The sequence below is a fragment of the Equus quagga genome, chromosome 3 (assembly GCF_021613505.1).
Source record: "Equus quagga isolate Etosha38 chromosome 3, UCLA_HA_Equagga_1.0, whole genome shotgun sequence".
Lineage (NCBI taxonomy): Eukaryota > Metazoa > Chordata > Mammalia > Perissodactyla > Equidae > Equus > Equus quagga.
In genome coordinates this window covers 57,726,461-57,750,667 of record NC_060269.1, presented here as the reverse complement: position 1 = coordinate 57,750,667, position 24,207 = coordinate 57,726,461, and the positions used below count along the sequence as shown (strand labels likewise).

At 37.9% G+C, this 24,207-nt stretch overlaps 1 protein-coding gene across 1 annotated transcript in view; it reads right to left on the bottom strand.

The window, feature by feature from the left end:
- Window positions 1-24,207, bottom strand: part of GALNTL6 (polypeptide N-acetylgalactosaminyltransferase like 6) — a 1,100,859-nt gene that overhangs the window by 184,558 nt on the left and 892,094 nt on the right. Inside the window, exons 5-6 of the mRNA XM_046656926.1 lie at window positions 7,152-7,337; window positions 3,051-3,234 (exon numbers count right to left, since the gene is read on the bottom strand). Of these exons, the coding sequence (XP_046512882.1) occupies window positions 3,051-3,234; window positions 7,152-7,337 (370 nt within the window). The remainder of the gene's footprint in view (window positions 1-3,050; window positions 3,235-7,151; window positions 7,338-24,207) is intronic.

Sequence of the window (24,207 nt, the reverse complement as noted above, 5' to 3'; positions counted from 1 at the left end):
CACACAGAAAAGGCTTACATTTCTGAGTGCCCTGAACTAGAGATAAACCAAGAATAAGGAAACTTTCCAAAAGTCATAAATAACAAGGATTTCCTAAAAGCATTGCATGTTGATACAAGCCAGTAGGAAAGGAAAGTATTTTGGTTTTTTTTAAAGACGAGAACATTCATCAAATGTATCCAATCCAATCAGAATTGTGACTGCCATATAATTTGATCTATGAATACTGCATCTTCTCTCATGTTCTAGGAGGAGTTTGTCTGAAAACTAAAGCCCTTTGCAAATGTAAGTAAATCTTTTCTTACTCTTCAAAGTTCTCTATGACCTTTCTTCTTCCTTCCTAGTCAGATTGTTGAAGGTCTCAATTCCCAGTTTATGAAGTTGGTAGATTTTAAACTCTTTTGATCAGGTAACCTATATTAAGAAATACAGTTTATACCATGACTCAGAATGATGTATGCATTATAACTGAAATTAAACATTTGAGAAATAATACTTTACACTTACGTATTTGTATAATACTCTGAAACTTTCAATTTAATTCAATTCATTAATAATTAAATACTGTTTATGTCCCACTAATTTCACAGGTTTGCAGGTTGAAAAACACTACTGTAGTCAATAGTTAGTCACTGAAAACTCAAATAATGGCAGAATAAATGAGAGAATTCAGGTCTTGTCACTGTGGACATTTGATCAACTTGCTACAGAAAGATAATGTTTGCATATATATTGTATGAATAGTTCTGGGGTTTGCAGCACATTTATATATTACTCTTTTGTTCCTTTAGTCCTATCTTTTTGGCCTTCTCTCCTCCTCCTCCCACAGGAAATCACACACTCCTGGAAGCAGCCACTTGAAACAAGAAAGACCCTGAGAGCCGTCTATGGGTAGACTACATTCGTTCTGTGTATCTTAAAGCTTCACATCTAGAGAAGCAAGTTTTAGCCTAAAGCGTGTCTGTTTAGAGCACACTCAGGTGACTGCTGAGATAATGGAATTGCTGATACACTGCTCATAGCTGCTTGGGTAACCTTCTTTTATTATCGGGAAGGCAAATGCAGTTTTTCCGATCGAAGTGGACACCTCCAGGATGCCAACTTATTATAAAAGGCTAAAGTGTCCACATTCCTAGGAATCAAAGGGGCTTAAAGCAGCAAGGCAGTAGTATTCAATAGACAAATGCAATTTTTGACAGAACAGCAACCGCCTAAGTAGTGATGGGAACAAGAGGTAATTTAATTCGGAAAGGTACGAACTCCGCCAGCTCTGGGGTTAAGCAAGGTGCCCGAGATTGTGAGAGCCACAGCCGTGGTCTGCCTGACAAAAATTCCAACTGTCAGTGCAGGGATTGAGAATACTTTTATAATCTTCACCATTTGAGTTTCCCTTGGTAGCATCTTGAGCCCATTTCTGCAGAAGGCAGGAGCTGCATTCTGCTACTGCGTGGAAGTAAAGCGGAAGGTCGTTACAACCCAGTCACCATCGCAGTATTTGAAAAGCGATTGTGGACAAATTCTAACCTTTAAAACATGGCAACCTTGGATAGTAACGACTGGATTGTGGCTATTCTACTGTCAGCTGCTATCGAATAACAGTTACACTGTGTTTAGTGTCCTTTTATATCCTCCCCCAACCCCCAACCTGGCTTCAAGTCCTCCCATGAGCCTCTTTGCCGACAAGTCTGCAGAGCATCTCTCAGCTGGACCCACTTCAAATGCTTACCAGAAACTCCTTCACTTACATCACTAAAAAACTTTTCTAGTAGTTTTGAATATCCTTGAAATCTTGGCTACAGCATTTCAGAGTAACAAAGGGCCTTCGTTATTTCTTCTCAAAAACTCTCTAGCAATTTGAGAGTCTGAAGAGGCCTACCTTCACAAATTATGGATGCTGAATGAGTGCGCTTCAGATTGCAAAAGAACTGATTTATCTTCCATTTTATCAAGCTAATGTCTTCTGAAATCCCCTTTGCTTTACCAAGAGTTTACCTTCTAGAGACTAGAATTGGAGGAAATGTTTTCTTGATGTTTATCAAGTGTTCATTGTAATTTAAAGTGTTAGTGTCATAGAAGTGGCTTTGTACTCGGGAGATTCTTCGCTGCAAACTTTCATAGCCCATATTAGTAATAAAAAGATGATATTGATTTTAATGCATTTTGTGCGGGTTCTTAGAGAGTGTGCAAAGCCTTGATCATAGACATTTTTCTTGCACTAACAAAAAATATATGAAAGTTTTAAAATTGTAAACATTTTAATGAGAACAAAACGGTGCAGTGTAAAGCAGAGATGATAGCATGCTTTGGGCAATCTCTGGGCTAACCTTTGGAAAAAATTCACTGTTCACCATTAATGACTCTAATAGTTTGTCCAATTTAGCCATATTTCTTTTCTTGCTAGGGGCAATTCTCCTGTCCACACTGAAAAAAAAGGATTTTGCTTTGTAGAAATCAATAGATTCTTGTAAATTCTTATCTATGTAGAACTTAAATTTGTGGCAGGGTTGTCAATGATTATTTACTCTGGGTAGATCATTTTGATTGGATTTCCCAAGTTATGGGAGCACCTATTCAGGAGTGCTGCCTTCCCTCATAGAGAGGCAATTCCCAACAGGGTGTAGAACTTAGGCTTAAATTCTCGTTCTTATTTTCTATCGTTCCCCAATAAAACAAAAGGAAAATAGTTAATTTAAATAATCCTTTAGGGAAAAGTAAAAAGAATAGAGAGAGCTGAAAATGACAAGAGAATATCTAAAAGGAGAACACGCGTGCCTTCTCCATGCATTTTCTGTTAACTGCATTTTCCTGATTCTCACACGTGTACACGTTCTCTCTTAGCAAAGTTTGAGAAGGGGTGATGCACGTATTCAGCACAGCTTGTAATTTTCCACAGTGTGTAAGTCTGACCTTTCTCCAGTCTTCTGCATATTGTTGACACCTGTTTTATTCCATTTTATTAGAGATAATTGTCCTCATGGGTCCCCGGTTGACACGCCTGGAATGAGTCAGCTGCCCTCTCTCCCTTGGCCCCTCCCTCAGCTGCTACTCACTCAAAAGGGTCGCTGGGATCTGCCCTCTGGAGCTCTGGAGGGATGGGGATTCTTTTGTAGTACATTTCCCAGTCGAAGGCGCCTCGCATGGCATCCCCAGCTTGTGCCTCATACCCAAAGTGATTGTGGTCAATGACATCGATCATGGGGCACACGATGGTTTTGTGGTTTAGTGCAATTTGGTCTGAAAAATGAAAGCACAAAATAGGAAATGACATGCCTGCCTAGGTCATCTATCATTTTTCAGCAAAGAGAAGCCTACAGATCCCTTCTAATGCATCCTGCTTGCAGCCTGGTTCTCTGCTGTCGTTAGAGCACTTAGCGGAATCTTGGTTTGAGTGCTGGACTTAACACGATGGGACAGTGATTAGGTACAATTAGTGTTGTATTTTCCTTTAAAAATGTTACGTCCCAAAGAGACTTGCAGAAAGTCCATTTAGCTCTACCTCTGTCACATTTTTGCTCTGACCTGTCCCCAATCTGTCATTTTATAGTGCATCCAACATGCATGGAGTATAAACAGGACTTGTGTTCCTTCAAGCATACTGCTGAGAAAATAGTGGCCTGCTTTCTGCAGGTTCCAAAATGTAAATATTTAACTTCATGGTTTTTTTTAGCACCTTATCTCATAATGGCCGTGGTGGCTGTCCCCCTCACCCACCAAATGCTGACAGATCATATACAGAATTCTTTGCTTTCAGGCTTATCAGAGATTTTGCCAAGTCCTATTTTGCTACTGTTCTTTGATATATACGCTGTTTACCAAAGCTATACTTTTTATCTTGTTTTATCATATTCAAAAATATATCAGATGGTCCGATACTACTGTTACTTTCTCTGCTACCATTAAATTCTTGAGCAACTATTAAGTGATTTATAGTCATGCTATTTCCAATGTTCCCAGCATCCTTGTAAAATGGCTATTATTATCATTCCCAATTTATGTATGAGGAAACTAAGCTCTGAGAAGTTAACTTGTCAGAGGTCACACATCTTTTGAGAGCAAGAACCAGTATGCAGACCCTGCTTGATGGTCCAGTTCTAAAACCTGTGGTCTTTCCAGTCAGCCACGGTGCTTCTCATGTAGCAGAAAGGTGATAGCTTTTTCAGTTCCAGCTCCCTCCGTTTCCATGCAGATATTATTATCGTGAGACGTTAACAGCCAGTGCAAGAAACTGGCATTTACTTAGTTTGGCTCACCTAGAATAGTTACATGCAAAGTATTTTCTTCCCAAGAATGTGCATTTAATCTATATTTTATTATAACAAACTAATATTGTCTGACAGGTGAAACTTTTAAGTATGAGCAACTGCTTTCTGGTTATTTGGAAAACCTTTGGAGGTGGCATGTGGAATAAAATACATTTAAATATCTTTGAAAAAATGATACTGTTTAGAAATAATGAGGTTTGGTTATTTCAGTGTCATTACTTTGATAACGCTGATAAAGCAGAGTATGGAAATCACAGAATCCTGTGAAAGATCGCCCCTCTAGATCTGCATGCCTTTTCACTCACTCATTGATTCCTTCACTCATTCATTCCTAATTCAACAACTATTTATTAAAGTAGGAACTACATGCCTATTACTTTTCTAGATTCTGGGGATATAGCCAAAAACAACAACCACAAAAGTCCCTCCAGGAATGGAGCAAAGACAAACCATATACATAATAAATATCTAAATTATATACTATATTTGGAGGTGATAACTGTGATGGGAAGAAAATAAAATAGGGTAAAGGGAATGTGGAATGTTGGCATGTGGAAATGGTCACAATTTTCGATAGCATGGCCCCAGTAGGCCTCAGAGAGCCTGAGGTAACCTCAATCTTATTTCTGTTAATTAGTATACAGAGAGCCCCGCAGCATTATTTCAAGTTGAATGGGCAAGTCTTATAATGGGTTTTAATCTTAATCTAAATGGTATTTCCCCATAAATGTCTTTGACAGAGGAGACCGTCATTGCTGTGTCCAAAATATTTCTTCCATCGCCTCTGCTTGTGTTTTAGTATTAAGGTTTCAGTGGCTTTCTTCAATCAAATTCAGAACCAGGTTGATTTACAAGTTCCTTGACCAACAAGGAGTCCCAAAGTGACCCAAAGAGAATGAGTCTGTTAAATTAACTGTCAACTTTCTCTTCAAATTTCCTTTCAGCTCTCCTCCAGCTGTACTTGCTTAGGGTGGAAGCAGCCTGACTAATTTTTCATCTAAGGCTGGTGCCTACATTTCAATTTCCAGGGATCAAACAAACAGATTCTTAATGGGAAATTGAAATTCAGGTATAATCCCAAGGTGAAAAATGAACCAAGAAACTATGTGGCTCCACCTGTTTTGTCATTTCATATGATTTGTCAAGACACTGATAGAGGAAAATAAAAAAAGATAGCGATCCTGAGCTTGAATCATTTCTTATCCATCAGGCCTATGGGAAATGAAATGCTTTAATGAGAAAAGCTGGGTTTCTCTTTATTCTCTATCTTTTTCTCTTTTTTTCTACTTTTCTTCTCTTCCTTTTTCTTGTTAGATTCATATGAACAATCAGAGACTCAATAATTGGCATTTAGGGAGTGCTTTGGTTCATAAATAAATTAGGCCTCTTGCTGACTTCCTTGGTTATTCAACACCATATAGGTCAAATTCAGTTTGAGGGAATCTCACTGTTGCTGATGAAACTGTAAATTGCTATGTCCTTGGACAAGGTAATTTCAATTAAAAGCTCAGAGGAGTGTCTGGCTGTGGGGCCACTGAAACATGCCTGCTGATTAGGATGGCTGGGCAGTTGTCTGCGCAGGAGAATGTGGATCGAGTGATGTGGTGGGGTGTGAGTTACTGGCCACTTCCTGTTTTAAATCCTATAGAGTTTCAATTGATTTTTTCCCCCCACATTTTTTGCTAATGGAGCTCTGCTGGCTCTAGATGAAATCCGGCACCGTAGTCAATAACAAATCATTCTTTCTGAGGCAGCTATTGTGAAGGTGTTGTTACTGGCTTTAGATCCAAGGCCAGGGAAATATTTACAGTGAAAGTTGAGTTAGTGAAATCAGGAAGAATAGGAAGGAGTACAACATGTAGGCATCAAGAACTTTCTAGAAACATATTCTTTTTCAGGCTTACAGTTTCTTTCTTATCCACTACTGGACTTTATATCTGACTTCATTGTGAAATAAAAAACAGAGTAGTCAAATTTGAACTGAGCCTCACGTATGTTTTCTAGCTTGAATGACTTTCAGTTCTTTCGCATTGCCAACAGTTCAAGTGTGATGTGACGGTCTTCCTTCCCTCCTCTTAGCCATCTTGTGAGCCTTCAAGACATATCACCTGGATAGCAGTGCTTGAGGGGGTTCTGTGTAAACATGGGAGATTCTATATCTTGGGATATAGGCTGGTGCCAGAAGTGGAAAGGAAAACTGGCAATATAAATCCTAGAAAATGTCAGGCTGCTTTCACTTTAATCGTATTCTGGGGCTGAATAATTTTCTTTTTTTTTTGTGAGGAAGATTCACCCTGAGCTAACATCTGTAGCAATCTTCCCCTACTTTGTATGTGGGATGCCTCCACAGCATGGCTGATGAGTGGAGTTGGTTTGCACCTGGGATGTGAACCCACTAACCCCAGGCTGCCAAAGTGGAGTGCATGGAACTTTAACCTCTAGACCATGGATAATTTTCTTTCCTCGTCTCTTAACAATCCCATAATAATCGTTAAACTCTGTGTGTGTGTGTGTGTGTGTGTGTATTTTAATCTTACTATCATTACAGGTAGTATTTTTAAATACTTTTTTCTATTAATGTTTACCCAGTGAATATAACTGCAATAAAGGAGAATGTCTAAGATAAACGAAACCTTTTCAAACCTTGAGTTAGATTGCAGGTGGTATTATCTAAACCGTCAGTTTTAATGCAGTTTTCCAGTTACCTCTTTGTCCTCAGCAGTGGTTAAGATAGAATTCAAGGCTCTCACTGTAAAAATTGTAGAAGCAGTCTCTAGCCTTTGTCAATTGCAGACTAAGTAGAAGCAAGCCACACACCCTCTCTGAAGGAAGGCAATTACCCCAGGCCCTCCTGGTTCCCAGGAGGCTGCTGTGAGGATGTGTACTCACTGAGAAGCGGGGGCAGCCAGTTCACATTGACCTCGCAGTGGGAGTCCAAAAACGTCAGGACTTCTCCTCTTGCCATAGATGCCCCCAAGAGTCGAGTCCGAATGAGCCCTTCCCTTCTCTTGGTGCGAACAATCCTCACTTTGGAAAATCGGGCCATGTATTCTTCTAACTTATCCTTCAAGTGTTCTAGGAATAAAGTAGAGAATGCACAGAACGAACACAAAACATGAGTCTCAGCAGAATTACTCACAGGAGTTTACGCGTATGGCGTATGTGAATGATGAATCCAAGCTTAAGTCCATTTTTCTCCTCTCTTCATCCCAAGGGGAGATGCTAATTAGATTTTATACCCAGAGCTTTATATACTTTGTACTTTCCAAACTGCTTGATAAACTGCAAATACTGCCCTTTGTTTGAATACTGTAGAAGACACTGACACACCAGAGCTCTGCTTTGCCGTTACTGTTGGCCACTTGCCACTATGCTTAATCCTGGCCAGCACTCGCCAAGATGGGCATCAGCCCTCTGTTTCCTGCTGTGTAAAGTCAGATGAACATTCCAGTATATGGACTCTTTCCAACAAGAGGGCTCTTTCCAGCAAGACTGCACCTAGTATTCTCTGTGTTGAAAATAATGCATGTAAAACCACGAGCAAAGAAAATATCTCTCAAATCAACAAGAACCAAATAGCTTCCCCCCCCCCCCCCCACAAAGTAATAGCAAACTGGTAACAAGTTCTGCATCTGGCTTATGATTTTTTTTCCTAAGTAAGATTTGTCCTGCCCTAACATCTGTTGCCAACCTTCCTCTTTTTTTGCTTGAGGAAGATTAGCCGTGAGCTAACATCTGTGCCAGTCTTCCTCTATTTTGCATGTGGGTTGCCACCACAGCTTGACTGTTGACGAGTGGTGTGGGTCCAGGCCCCGGAGCCAAACCCGAGCCACTGAAGCCCAAACTTACCCACCAGACCACAGGGCAGGCACCAGTCTGGCTCTGATTTGAAGTGGAAAAGTGACTGACTTGTTGTTGACATTACATATGGAAAGGGGAAGGCAGATGAGATACTGCACAGTCATTTTGAACTTAGCTATTTAAGATTAGAGAACCAAAATTTAGAAATATTTCCTTGCCTAATTAAACACAAACAGTGGGAACAAAATCAAATCAGATAATTTATTTACAGAATAAAACATCTCCTACTGGCTGTGAGAAAATGCATCAATCTCTCAGTTCTTTTTATGCCAAATAAGGGCTTTCGGTGGCTTTCTGTGGGATATGTACTCACATCATTTACATCCTCTGCTTTCACTTTGTCATATCTAAGATGCTAGGAGGGCTTTACTGGACTCTCTAACAAGTGTGGTCTGATATTCATTGAAACAGAATCTTAGTATGCGGTATGTTCTGGAGATTTCACTTTCGAACTTTCTCGGCACGTCTGCAATCAAAGGCAATATTATTACTAAGTCTCTTCCTATGATCTGTAGCAATAGCGATTCATATAAGGATTTATGATCCCTTCCCTGCTGTCCGATTTAACAGAGGTCAGAATTACTCTGCACTGGAGTTTCTCTGTATATAAGAGTTTATTCTTACTCACTGCTGCTTCTTATTTTTAGCATAGTGTTTAAAAAAATCTCAATTTCCTTTTTCTTCTCGACTGCCCTATTTTTATCCATCCTCACCAATACTTGTTTATGATATTTTTATTATTATTCTCATTCTAGTAGGTGTGAAGTCATTTCTCATTGTGGTTTTAGATTGAATTTTTGTAATGACTAATGATGTTTTACAAGTGGATCAAGTAAAAAAATACTTGGCTTTCTAAATTTGTCACTATAAAAGAACACTGGTGAGATCTTTCAAAAGAATGTTTCAGCTCAAAATAAGTTCCTCTCTATTTTGTTCTTTCTGTGATCAACAGAGATATGGAGATCAAACTAGAGAAAACTGAGATTGCAGGATTTGGAGTCAGAATAGACACGGGTGAGAGGTCTTTGGCAGTGAAATATATGGGTAGGTCATGCAAATTCTCTAAGCCTGAATTTCCTCACCTAGAAAATATGGGGAATTCTTTTTTCTTTTAGAGTATAGTGGAGGGTAAGCTTTGGTTAGATACCTGACAGTGCTCAGTCAACAAACATTTGTTAAGTCAATAATTGGAGACCCCAGCAAGTCACTTGTACTTATGAAGAGAAACAGCATTTCTAGCTGAAGAAGCGTCTTTGAAGGCTAAGCCGGAAAGATGAAAAATATAGAATTTTCTGTTTCTTGGTGGGATTTTGATAATTCACCATCTTCTATTCCTTGCAAATTTAAAGAAAAAAAGTTTTGGTCAGCAACAAACAAACACATAGGACTCTATAGCAGCCCTGCAGTATCTCAGCTGAGAGGCTGGATCCTCCGGGTCTCCCTCTGCTTTGAGACAGGTGTTCTGTGCAGAGGGTCTACCTCCTGCCCCCTCCCCTTTCTCACCCCTCCCCTGCAGCCCTCTGTGAAAGCTGCAAAGAAAGATTCCAAAGACTATACAACACAGTGCCACCTGTGAATAAGATTGGAGCTTTACAGTCTTGTTAGAGAAATAAAGCAGAGACCCATGATCCAGATGCTCAGTCAAAGGAAATGACTAAGTGACAAGTCATCAATACCAGGGCTCTGTATATGTGCCAGTCTTGGAAGGCCTGTGCTCTGTCAGGACTTTCCACAGTAATGAAAATTTAAGGAACCTTTGTAATCTCATTACTGTAATTTATTCAGGCATTGAAATCTTTCTCTATTATTACTGAACAAGGTTCATTTTTGCCCATCGCCTGGAAAGCCAAACACTGAGATGATGAGATTGCAGCAGAGAGAGGGTTTAATCACAAGGCAGCCAAGTGAGGAAGAGAGAGAGTGAGTCTCAAATCTGCCTCCTTGAAAATGGGGACTTAAGAATTTTTAATGGGGTAGAGGGTGAGGTGGTCTGAAATGTGGAGATAGGTGATTGGAGGTGAGGAGTGGTGAAGTAATTGATGATCTGCACAAGCAGAGTCAGACTTCATGGCTCTTCATAGGACCCATGTTCACAAAATGGTGGTGTTAGCGTGATCTGAAGGTGGAGTTTTTAGCTTCTTGACATCAAAAGGTCACTTATCAGATATCTGTGTGGGCCCAGTTGATGGGTTGGTGGTCTCAACTTACCTGAGGTGGACAAGGGGTTCTAATTCCTGAAAAACAGCTCAAATACTCGTTACCATGGTGATCCAGGCTCCGGGGAGATGTTATCTATAGGAGCCAAGTGGGAGTCAGATGGTATGTTGCCTAAACAGCGCGGTTAACAATGGGTGGGTAAACAGCTAAAAGCTACAATCAGTAATTGTAAAAGGAAAAACCCCTTTAGTTCCTAGTTACTTAATCATCAATGGTTAACTGTTGGCCCGTTTCACTATCACCCATATAACAAACTTCATTCTATAAGTTTATCTGTGAATAGGTTGTTTGGACCTCAGAACATATTGTCTCATGAAAATGGTATCATGACAGTCATTGGGGAATGAAAATAGATCACAAACATTTGTTAAATGTACTAAAACAGTGTTCTTTTCTTTCTTTAAACCCCATTGCTCTGTTGTCAAACATACCACTAGGAGTACCATCTCAGCAGTCCGGACACTTTACTCCTCTCCTCCTTGACCCCTAAGGACTAATGGGGACTCTTCTTGGGGGAGAAGAGGAATAATTGTGTGTAGCTGCATAAGAGGAAGTGGCTCTAGAAGACAGTCACTTCTCAGGTGTTCCAAAGCGAGAATTAGAGGGTTGTCGGCCACCTGGGAGGGTTGTCCCAACGTTGGATTTAGACTTCCACACTTTTTAGTTTATAGTGGGGATTGCCTCTACATATTCCCTTTTCCTGTATGCACATTTTCTGTTCTGTGCACTTTTCTTCTATCAAATCTCATTCTAAAGTATTAAAAGGATTGTATGGCATGAATTCCCTAAGCATGAGGAGTTTGGCCCCAAATACAGTTCACTAGATGTTCAGATCAATTCCTCTAGTTTGAACTTTGTGGCAATAATAATTAGGTTGCTTTGCCTCAGAATAATGACCTAGTTGACTGCCCTTGTGAGGGGTCCACTCTCTCGTAGTAGTTCACTTGTAATGTCTAATTACCCATAACTCACAACGAAGACAGGTATCATCAGTCTAATTAGCAAATTACTCTCTCATTCAAGGGAGTTGCAGGGGATGGTGGGATGGCTTTATAGTTAAAACATTTTGCATTTCTTTTGTATGAACAATTTTTAGATTCATTTCTAAAATACTATTAAACAGATTTTAAACATGACTTTATATTAGTAAATCAAGCACAGCATCTTTGAAGATCACTTTTGAATTTGTTTAATTTTAATTAATAACAAGAGGATTTATGATATTTTTATAAAACAGGCAGATTTCTTTAGCGACTGTGAGACTTTTGTAGAACCATTAAAATTTTTTGGTCAGTGGTCCTAGACTACTAATGGATATACTACTATTAAAATCTGCTGACTAGGATCTGGTGACTTGGAAGGGTAAATACAACTTAAATATGGCAGTTTTTGCCAGGGTTTATTGTATCACTGTGAGGCAATAATGAAATGAACAGTTGTACTCAAGTGACGTTTTGGTGTCTTGCTACTGTGAATATCAAATTTAGCAGTTTTCTGAGTGTATTTTCCTCTCTTTTCTGGAGATTTCATTTATGCTATATAAACTCATATGAAGAATATATCATTCATTAGCATATTAACGTTTAGGGTAGCAACTAAACACTAAAAAATCACCCTCAATGATTTGCACAGTCAAGAGTCAAGGACACGAGTTCTAGACCTGTTGCCGACTGGCCACATGCCTCTGGGTAAGCCGCTTCACACCAGTCAACCTCATTTTTCTCAACTATAAGGTGAAGGGAATGTGGCCAGTTGATCTTAAATATTCCTTCTAGTTTTATGATTCTACAACTTCCCTTGTGAAGTTTTACTTATAGGGTAGATCCAGTCTTATCAAGTACTCAATTTTTCCTTAAAAAACATCCTAATGATTGGTATTTTGGTGTTTCTTTGGGTTGTGTCTCACTTTTGAAAGCAAGAGTAAAGTCAAAATAAAGCTAGCATGTTTTTGAGGTTTAGTCAAAAAACAAACTCCAGGATGTTTTCTTTGGTCAATACAGCATTTGTCTAATCTCCTGCAGTTCACTGTCCATGAGACTGTCACTGACGTCAAAATAATGACTTTGAAGCATTGTAAGTTCATCAAAGATTTGGGTCTGTTCCATAAGTTATGCTTATTATGTCGGAAAAATATAGCAACAGAGTTTAGACAGTTTTTTAGACTAACTTGCAGGGATCGTTCCCAAGGGGACAGACGCTCTAGGGACCATAAGTACTATCGAGCATGGCCAGGGTGCCTCAAGTGTAGGATTCACCAAAGACCAGACGAACAGCTGCCCTGGCTCAGCAGCTGGTATTAAGGTCCGGCAACTTGTTGCTTGGTTCCTTCCATCTCCCTGGAGTCCCCTAATTTCTGTCTCAAGGGGAGAGCAGAAGGGGCCAGCAGACACTTGATCTGGAGAGAAGGACTTCTATATTTAAGTACATACCTACGGAGATGAAATTTCTTTGATGTTTATACTTTGGTGTTGGCAGAATATAGTAGAACATGACCTTAAGATCATATAGAATATGTGCTAGTTATTTTGGGTGATACTTAGTTATGAGTTCTGAAGTGAAATGGATTATAAATACACAGAAATAAACTTTTCTGGGTAATCTTTATAGAACAAGAGTATACTGTTAATTGCAACGCTAAGTATTCCAGATATTTTGAGGCCTTATCACAGTGACAAGAAGTACTTCACAATGAGAGATGTAAGATATTTTTCCATTTCTTAATCTACTTGGCATATGTCATATATGTATTTTAATCCAAAGTGGCAATGTCAAGGATAACGGTCTACATAGCAGGGCCTGTAGATACTTTTCTATATTCTTTATACAGAAGAAATATCTCTAGTTGAATTCCACAAAATTGTCAATCTCTTTTTGTCCTGGTTGACTACACTAAATCTGTCCCTTTTGATAGCATTCAAATATAGACATTTCACATTATCTCTAGAGCTCAAAAATTCAACCAAGAAAGCAATAGAATTTCTGAAACCATACAATTGCTTCTATTATGATTTCAACTTAGTTCTATCTCCGAATGTTCTATTCTCTATTCTTTTAACACGCAATGCATCTTAAGTCATTTGGGAAATAGTAGAAGACACTAAACTTAAATAAATAGACAAAATGTATTCCGGCTAATATAAAAAAGAAAAGATAGAATTAGAATGGGAACCTTTTGCAACCCCTAATGAACTAATGGATCAAGCTATCAGTGGTTGCTAACATCACAAAAGGAGCTATGATCAACTATCCTGTGCCTCCTGATGAAAGAACACATCACCGCCTGTGAAGTATTCTTGCCAAAAGCATTCAATCTGAATTTGATCATGCCTTTAGATCTAACTACCCATTTATAGGAAATAAAGGATTGAAGCAGATGTTAAATGGCACTTCAGGGAGATTATCAGCAAATTCCAAACTTTGGGAAGTTTCCCAGGACAAATGACTTGATTTGTTCAACAAATAAATTAGAGGGAAAAAAATGGAAAGAGAATCCTAAAGATGAAAAGATACATGAAATATATCAAACAGTCACAAGGGGAGGACCTAATATGGATCCTGATTCAAAGATATAGTTGAGAAAGAAAAAAGCAGCCCCTGATGTCTGGAAACTGGTCTGACAATCACAGTGAGGCCATCTTGTTCTGCTGGATGTAAGAGTCTTATAGAACATGGATACCCGATAAGATTACTCTGAGACCATAACAAAGAGAGACAAAAACAAGACCACTGTGAAACCCACAATATACCAAACATTCCCATCTCTTGGCTAAATTGAGTGACTCCTACTTTTTACCAATTATATTTTTATCCAGCTGTGGAAAGGATTTGAGATTTTTTCCCCCATGAGATTTCTTGACTCCATACAATCAAGGGAGAAAAGAATTGGATACCATTCTTCATGGGCCTTTTGCATTTCTGCATGTTTTGTGAATGAAACCATGACTACCATTTGTTTCAGATTAGTGTTTCAAGGATGTTTATATAGCAAACAGATGTGGAAAACAGAGAGTATGTCTCTCTCAGGAACAAAGGGCAGGTTTATTTATAGCCTTAGAAGATGGAGATAGTGTCTTCCTCTGCCTGTTTGCTGCCCGTTATAAAAGATACAATTCCATAAATTCAAGATTCCTTCCCTATAATACAACCCACTTCTTGCACAGGTGTCCGTCTGGGCAATCTGCATTGCCCCTCTGTGACTTGGGGGCAAGGGGAACTGACACAGGCATTCTGATCCTTAGGCTGGCTTGCTGTGCTATCAGTACTCAAGTTCATTGTTTTGGACCCGGGAATCTCATGTCTTCTATCTGCATCCATTAAACAGTGATAGGCTAACTTGTTAACTTACAACTAGAGTAAAATCTGATTCTTCACAGTTCTTCACAGAGATAAGGGATATCCATTGATGAAGGACTTCTAAACCCTCTCTGGCAGTTTTGGAGTTTCATGACCAGGGCATGGAGAGAAATCTAGGGGAAGCAGATGTTGGTAATTACACACGCCAAACTATCTAGTTCTTAACTCTGGCACAGCCTACTTCTGGCCCAACTGAGCTCCGCATCATTGCTCACTTCTTTCTTGTTATTTTCTCCTCCAGTTAAATCCTTTTAGTATCTGAAAATATCTCTGTCCTCACAGAAAATTTTGTAGTGAGAAATAATAAGCAATGTTTGTCTGGTGAATTCTGATACTTTTCTATGGTCAGCTCTTAGAATGCTGTATTCTTATATAGAAAATAGGGATGGGATACATTTCAGGCTGGGGTCTTCTCTTGGCAAGTCAGGTAAGCCTGGATGCTAGGCAGATTCCTTGGGGTCCTCTCTCTCTCAATCTCTTTTTTTCATCATTTGCTTAGAGAACAATTGAATTATATATTTTTGGAATAACTTTAAATGTGTAACATATTCAAAATAACACAAAAAAACCAAAATGCCCCAACACCTCTTCATTCACCCAGGGCATGGCCCCTTCTGGTGTCAAAAACAGCCATAGTCCAGTGCCCAGTATCACGCACAGAAAGCTTCCTTCTCCATGTTTAGGATTGTAAATGGGTTTAAGGTCTCCCATGAAATGCTCCTGTATCAAAGATTATTTGTATAATACATTATGAATAAAGGCCCCCAAAGTGAAAAAAATATTATACATGCCACCATACATAAAAGGATTAAGAACTTTTTCAGAAAAACACATGCAAGAAAGAGAGCTGTAGTTAAAATATTTATTGTCTTTGTCATCTTTTGTATTTAGAGTATATACTCTTAGAATGATCTTGCAAGAAGATACATAATAGATTACTTCATACAAAATATTTTGGTATTTTGGTAATAGCCTAAAAACTGCCCATACAAATGTATACATGTGCAAATGCCTATATCAATGTAGTATATCTGTGATGAAGCTTTCATTTTGGTTCCTTGATCGCAAGTTTGATTTGCACAGTCGTTACTTACTTCACTTTTGAGAAGGTAATGTATATTTAGTTATAACAGAAATATTTGAATTCTATTTTTCCTTTTCTACAGTATTTTCTTAAGGGCTATTTAAAAATTGGTTTTGTTTGATGTTTCAAATATTTCTGAAATAATTCATATTTTCTAAGCATTTTGTATTTTTCAAAAGTCACTGCAATTAAAGGACTTCAGTGAGTGAATAAAATGACACAATCTGAGTATAATTTATAGACTGTAATTGTTCTGTTTATGTGAACCTAGAATGAAAACTTTGTATTTTCTCTGTCAGGCAATATAAAATTTACTTTAATTCAAAAAATTTTTTTTATATTATTTCTTCTGATGCTGTAACTTCTGCCTCAAAGAAAAAAGACGTAAATGAAAACTGGATAAAACTCAGAGGTCTTTTCACAAGTAATATCATTGCTGAATATTTTGAACTCACCATAAATTGATCCATTTTGATACAATGGAAACATCTCTGCCTTTTAATAATTCAGTAGTTTTATTAGATTTTAAACATTCTGTGTATTACAAAGAAAAGACCATTAGAGTTTGCAAGTTTCCATTTGCACCAACTATGTGATAATTCAGTCTAAATGCTCAAATGTAAAAATCTTACCATCAGTGTTACAAAAAGCCCTTGGTTCAGTGTTATACTGTTTGACCTTGAAAATATTAAGGGTTTTGTCAAAGATAGTGTTAGGCTTTAGTCTGTAGATATCAGAGAATAGCTTAATTCTAGAAAAACATTGCATATAATGCAATCTTTTAAATAAAAAATCTTATAAAAATTACATTCGAATCATCAGTGTTGACATAGGAGAATAAATCTGTAAGTTCATCTAGATCACCTCTTCCTTTCACCCATTCAATTGGTTTAAATTGTGGTAAAATACACATAACATAAAAATTACCATCTTAATTATTATTTGTGTACACTTCAGTCAGTAGTGTTCAGTATATTCACTTTGTGCAATCAATCTCCAGAAATTGTTGATCTTGCAAACCAAAACTCTCGACCCAATTAAACCATAACTCCCCATTTTTCCCTTCCCCCAATCCCTGGAAACCAACATTCTACTTTCTGTCTCTATGAGTTTGACTGCTCTAGATACCTCATATAAGTGAATCACATAGTATTTATCTTTTTGTGATTAGCTTTTTTCACTCAGTATAATGTTCTCAAGGATCATCCCTGTTTAGCATGTGTCAGAATTTCCTTGCTTTTTAAGGCTGAATGATATTCCATTATGTGTATGTACCACATTTTGTTTATCCTTTCTTCTGTCAATGGGCATTAGGGCTGCTTCCATCTTTTGACTATCGTGAATAATGCTGCTATGAACATAGGTGTATAAATATCTCTTTGAGATCCTGCTTTCAATTCTTTTGGATATATTTCTGAGATATATACACCCAGAAATGGAATTGCCAGATCATATGGTAATTCTATTTTTAACTTTTTGAGGAAATGCCATACCGTTTTCCATAGCAGCTGTACCATTTTACATTCTCACCAACAGTGCACAATAGTACTCGTTTAGTTTTAAAGTCCTTGCGATCCTTTTTATAAGAACGTATATTTAAACAAACCACATTTTGGTTGAATGTGGAAGGAAAACTCTAGCAAAGGTCTTGAGAACTACCTAAACATCTTGAGAACTACGAAATATTCCTCCAAATTGACTCTTCCTAATTCACTAAATATCAAATATTCTATAAAGAAAGAAAAGTCTGAGGAGTGACAATGATGAATACTTTCAATATAGAATATAACAGTCATCAAGGAAAGAAAATAGCACAGACACCAAAGTTTCAGGACTAAAATTGTCCAAGAAAAGCCTCCAGAACTTGTTTCTCTTCCCTCACTGCAACGTAGATTCATCAAGAACGCTTTATTTGAAAACCTCTTAGTTCCCAGTCTAACTACGCCCTGTGGTTATAGAGTTACCAACACCGGATTTCCGTATATGTGTGTTAATTCCTGTCTGCACACCTCGCCTCCTCCACGTTAGGTGTATGGCCTGCAGGCTGCATCTAGTGACCAGCGGCCTCTGCCCTTTCCTAGGCCCTCCTTCTTCATGATCAGTTATTTCAGGGAGCTAAATGGCACTTTGCACTTAATTATCTTAGTTACTTAGTTTACCAATGTATCTTTTAAATATCTTATCTTCTTCTCATTCTTCCAAGAAAACTCATTCCTTATCTTTCAGTGATTCCCTTAATCTCAGAAGCTGTCAGAAATGCACATTTTATGAGATAATATGTCATGAGAGATAAGAGGCAACTCCTTTAAAAAATAAATTTAAAAAGAAAAAACATCCAAAGAACCCTCTCAAATCCTTAAAAGTCCCATTCATAAATTTCACAACTTTCTAGCTACTTCAACAACTTCTTAATGTATTTTGGTGAATACCAGGTTACATGATTTTTAAACTGATTGCTTTTGTATTCCAACACGAATGCTACTGTTAATTATTGATTTATCATTAACTGCACACACATTCATAGCTTGGACAAGTAGTCTTTTGTGAGCTGGTTTGACTCCTAACAACCATCTCTAAAAGTTGGGATCAAGACTAAATTTTTCCCGTAAAAATAATTACTGACTTTCAGGAACTTGTTTTCCCAAGACAAGATCGGTATGAGAAATGAACACTCTGAGCCTAAACAATTAGGAGGTAACGTGAGCCGCACCAACAAGGTTGTGACAAGAGATTTTCACATATCGAGGTCTATGGGTTAACTTCTGGCTCAAAACTCATTTGGCTTGAACTAAAGAAGCCTGACTTATGGCCTATCAAACACACATTGCACATCTGCTTTAACCATTAAAGAATGCACTCTCTTACGATAAGAATGCACACTTCCCCTCCTACATCAGTATTGCCAGTAACGTAATGCGGTAATGCCCTAACCTATCAGTAAGTAAGGCCGCCAGTAGCAGTCCCTTTCCCGACATGACATCAGGGTCATGTTGACTTGCTAATTTGCAGCTTCATGTCTCTTTGAAAGTTTTTTGAATATGCATCCTGGGTGTGTTTAATGTATGCTCTTTGTTCTCAAAAGGTGTAAGACTGTACTGAAAACCAAGCTTCTCTGGAAAGCTTTCTTCCTTTGCAGAAACTGCCTTCCTGGGTTATAATCCTCACTCGGGCTCAAGTAAAATTCACCTTTTCTCTCTTATCTGTAGAATGGTTCTTGGTTATTTTGCATCAACAGCTGTTAATAAGGTCAAGTCTCAGCCTCCCAGTGAAACCAGATGCTGTATGTATCAAATCAGCAAGCTACATGGAAATCACTCTGAATTTAAGGGATTTATAAATTTATTTAAGCGATTTTTAGAAAACTCAAAGTGATTAAAAAAAAAGCAAACCAGGATGCCTAAGAAAGGGAGAAATTGATCTTTAGTGAGTAAAAAGTCCTAAAATTCAGGTAGGACAAAAAACAAAGACAAATGAACTCCAAAATGCCATATGTCAGCATAGGTATCAAATGGGAGCAATAACATGTCTGCCCTATTGAAAGTACTTTCAATTCTGCATTTCTTTCTAGTTGAAAAAACTCCTGGTCTAATTCACACATACATGTTAAAAGCGATTTTGTTTTTCTTCAGTTTCCTCAGAAGCATCTACCGGAATTACCGGTAGGGTGGGAATGTTACGTGGATAGAGTTATAGGGATGTATTCGCAAATTAGCATGTACGTGAGGGCTTGAATAATGTCACGGATAACTGCTAAAACAGCCATAGACACTTCTGGGCTTGGCTTGACTTCACAATAAATAAGGACAAATTGGAAAGAATTCCTCTAAATGGTTAGTGTGAGAAAAATGCTATGTCAAAATTTCAATTTAGATGAGACCAGAACTAAATTAAATATCTGGGAATTGGTCCTGTTCCCAAGGCTACTGAAACTCCCAGTTCCTAACAGAATTCTTGTACTGCAATATACCAGGAGGCACGCAGTCTGCCCTTGCTGAGGAAAATTGACCTGCTAAAGGTATGTCCTCTCAAGGAATTGCTCCATTTCTTGACAGTGCTATTAAAAAGTGAAAAGAAAAGGGACCATAGAAGATATTATCTTGTTTTAAAATTTAAAAAGAAAATATAAGAAGACTGAAAATGTGTCTCATGTTTTTGAATGAAAAGAACCAATAGAATAGGCAGCAAAATATGACAAAGTAATATATGGACATAATAATAATTAGGTCTACGTTTATTGAATGCTTATATATTTCCAGACACTAGTCTAAGATATAGTCATGTATTAATTTACTAGGTCCTCGTTTTACAGTTGAGGAAAATGAGGGTCAGAAAGGTTAAGAAATTTGCCTAAGATTATACAAACAGTGCCTGGCATATGGCAAGTGCTCAATAAATGTCAGTGATTGCGTGTCATGAGAAAAAAATTGAACTCAAATGTATCCATCAGGAATTTTTTAAGTATAAGGGAATTTAATGGAGGAAATTAGGTACCTAAAGCAATAACGTATAATTATCACAGAAGACCTGGAAATTTTGGGAAAGTAGAAGGAAGGGAAAGAAAATCACAAAGGGTTTTCTATCAAAAGTCAATCACTGTTAATAAGCCAGACAGAGAAAGACAAACACTGCATGCTATCACTTATATGTGCAATCTAAAAGAAAAAAAAATCAAATTCATAGAAATAGAGAGTAGAAAAGTGGTTGCCGGGGGTTGAGGTAGGGGGAGATAGACAGAGGTTGCTAAAAGGGTACAAACTTCCGGTTACAAGATGAATAAGGTCTGAGGATCTAATGTATAACATGGTGGCTGTAGTTGACAACACTGTACTGTGTTATTTAAATCTGCTGAGAGAGTAGAACTTAAATGTTCTCACCTCCCAGCCCCTCAAAAAAAGGGTAAATATGTGAGGTGATGTGTGTGTTAATTAACTTGATGGAAAGGATCCTTTCACAATGTATATATATACACCAAATCATGATGTTGCATGCTTTAAATATCTCACAATTTTGTCAATTATACCTTAATAAAGCTGAAAAAAGTCAATCAGTGCTCATATTTTTATTTACTTTTCGGGTTTATATTTAGAGCCTACTTGTTCTTTTAAATCTAGCATTAAAATCATCCATGTTATTATCTTAAAAGATTACCTTAAATGTGCCATAATTTTCCTTTATTGGTGATTTAGGTTGTTTACATGATTATAGCCATTGCCATTATAAATAACATATGATGAATATTTTTGTGAATGAATGTTTTCTGAATATAGACTTTTCCTTAGGAGAGAGTCCAAGAGCTGAAACCAGGGCTTCATAGGGTATAAGTCTAAGTGAAAAGGCTGTATAAATTTATCTAATCAGAAGAGACTGAAAACTCTGTTTTCATTTAGTTTGGAAGTCAAAAAATTTGGAGTGGCCAAGGGGACTTTAATGGCCATAAAATCCATTTTCTTCTTCTTCTTCTTCTTCTTCTTTTTAATTTTTCTTGAGGAAGATTCACCTTGAGCTAACATCCATTGCCAATCGTCCTCTTTTTTTGCTTGAGGAGGATAAGCCCTGAGCTGACATCTGTGCCAATCTTCCTCCATTTCGTAAGTGGGATGTCTCCACAGCATGGCTAATGAGTGGAGCAGGTCTGAGCCAGGGATGTGAACCCGTGAACCCCAGGCTGCAGAAGCTGACCTCACGGAACTTTAACCACTTGGCCACAGGGCGACCCCCATTTTCTTCTTTGTTGAAAGAGAACTGAAGCTGCCTCTCACACTGTCAAATTGCTAAGCATCGGCACCTCTCTTTATACACTCTCCTCCTCTCGTGTTAAATGGAATGAACGAGCTGGGCAACCAGATAAGGCCGTCCTCTCCATTTGTGCACTCGATCTCATTCTTTCTTATCTGCTCAAGAATGTGGGTCCTATAGGTGTCCCATCTCTTCCTTGCCTACTCATTTTTGGTCTTTCTACTGAGTCATTCCACCTTTAACCAAAGATAATGCCATATCTCTCTTAAAAAAGAAAGCTTCCTTGACTCATAACCTCCTCTGGCTTCTGTCCCATTCATCTACTGCATTTTTCAGCAGGATTTTGTGAAGGAGTGATCTAGACTTGTGATCTCACTTCATCTCTGCCCATTCTCTCTTGAATCCAAGCCTTTTTTTCGTTCATTCAAGATGGTCTTGGAGATGTGTACAAATAACATTGTGTTAGATACCATGATCATTTACCTTGCAATCAGGCAGGATTTTTTTTTTTTATTGCAGTAACATTGGATTTTAACATTATATAGCTTTCAGATGTACATCATGATATATTTCAAATTCTGTGTAGATTACATCATGTTCACTATCCAAAAACTAATTATAGTCCATCACCACACATGTGAGCCTAAACACCCCTTTTCCCTCCCGCCTCTCCCCTTCCCCTATGGTAACCACCAATCCAATCTCTGTTGCTATGTGTTTGTTTGTCATTTTTTTTAATCTTCTACTTATGAGTGAGATCATACGGTATTTGACTTTCTCCCTCTGACTTATTTCACTTAGCATAATCCCCTCAAGGTCCATCCATGTTGTCACAAATGGCGAGATTTCATCATTTCTTATGGCTGAGTAGTATTCCATTGTGTATAAATACCCATCTTCTTTATCCATTCATCCCTTCATGGGCACCTAGGTTGCTTCCAAGTCTTGGCTATTGTGAATAATGCTGCAGTGAACATAGGGCTGCATGTATCTCTATGCATTTTTTGCATTTTCAAGTTCTTTGGATAAATACCCAGTAGTGGGATAGCTGGATCATATGGTATATCGATTCTTAATTTTCTGAGGATACGCCATACTGCTTTCCATAGTGTCTGCACCAGTTTGCACTCCCACCAGCAGTGTACAAGAGTTCCCTTCTCTCCACATCCTCTCCAACACTTGTTGTTTCCTGTCTTGTTAATTATAGCCATTCTGACCAGAGTGAGGTGATACCTCGTTGTAATTTTGATTTGCATTTCCCTGACAGTTAATGATGTTGAACATCTTTTCATGCGCCTGTTGGCCATCCGTATATCTTCTTTGGAGAAATCTCTATTCAAATCTTTTGCCCATGTTTTAATTGGGTTGTTGGTTTTCTTGTTGTTGAGATGTATGAGTTCTTCATATATTTTGGATATTAACCCCTTATCTGATATATGGTATGCAAATATCTTCTCCCAATTGTTAGGTTGTCTTTTAATTTTTTTGATGATTTCCTTTGCTGTGCAGATGCTTTTTAGTTTGATGTAGTCCCATTTGTTCATTTTTTCTTATGTTTCTCTTGCCCAGTCAGACATGGTACTTGAAAATATGCTGCTGAGACCAATGTCAAGGAGCATACTGCCTATGTTTTCTTCTAGAAGTTTCATGGTTTCGGGTCTTACATTCAAGTCTTTAATCCATTTTGAGTTGATTTTCGTGCATGGTGTAAGGGAATGGTCTTTCATTCTTTTGCATGTGGCTGTCCGGTTTTCCCAACACCATTTATTGAAGAGACTCTCCTTTCTCCGTCGTGTGCTCTTGGCTCCCTTGTCGAATATTAGCTGTCCATAAACTTGTGGGTTTACTTCTGGGCTCTCAATTCTGTTCCACTGATCTATGTGTCTGTTTTTTGTGCCAGTACCATGCTGTTTTGGTTACTACAGCTTTGTAGTATATTTTGAAATCAGGGAGTAGGATCCTCCAGCTTTGTTCTTTTTCCTCAGGATTCCTGTGGCTACTTGGTGTCTTTTGTTGCTCCATATAAATTTTAGGATTCCTTGTTCTATTTCTGTGAAAAATTTTGTTGGAACTTTGATAGGGATTGCATTGAATCTATAGATTGCTTTAGGAAGTATGGACATTTTAGCTATGTTAATTCTTCCAATCCAAGAGCATGGAATAGCTTTCCATTTCTTTGTGTCTTCTTCGATTTCTTTGAGCAATGTTTTATAGTTTTCGGTGTACAGATCTTTCACCTCTTTCATTAAGTTTATTCCTAGGTATTTTATTCTTTTTGTTGTAATTGTAAATGGGGTTGTATTCTTAATTTCTCTTTCTGCTATTTTGTTGTTAGTGTATAGAAAAGCAACCGGTTTTTGTATGCTGATTTTGTATCCTGCGACTTGACTGTATTCATTTATTATTTCTAAAAGTTTTTTAGTGGATTCTTTAGGGTTTTCTGTATATAAAATCATGTCATCTGCACAGAGTGACAGCTTCACTTCTTCTTTTCCAATTTGGTTCCCTTTGATTTCTTTTTCTCAGGCAGGAATTTTGTTTAGAGAGATTCTTCTGCCAAGACATAGCTCTTGTTTAGATTCAGAGTAAGAAGGATGTGATGAGAAAACTGAATGTGGAGGTAGAATAGGAAAGGACAAGGGGAGTTATTACCAAGGAAATGATTTTGAAGTTCACTGACAGAGAAGAGAAAAT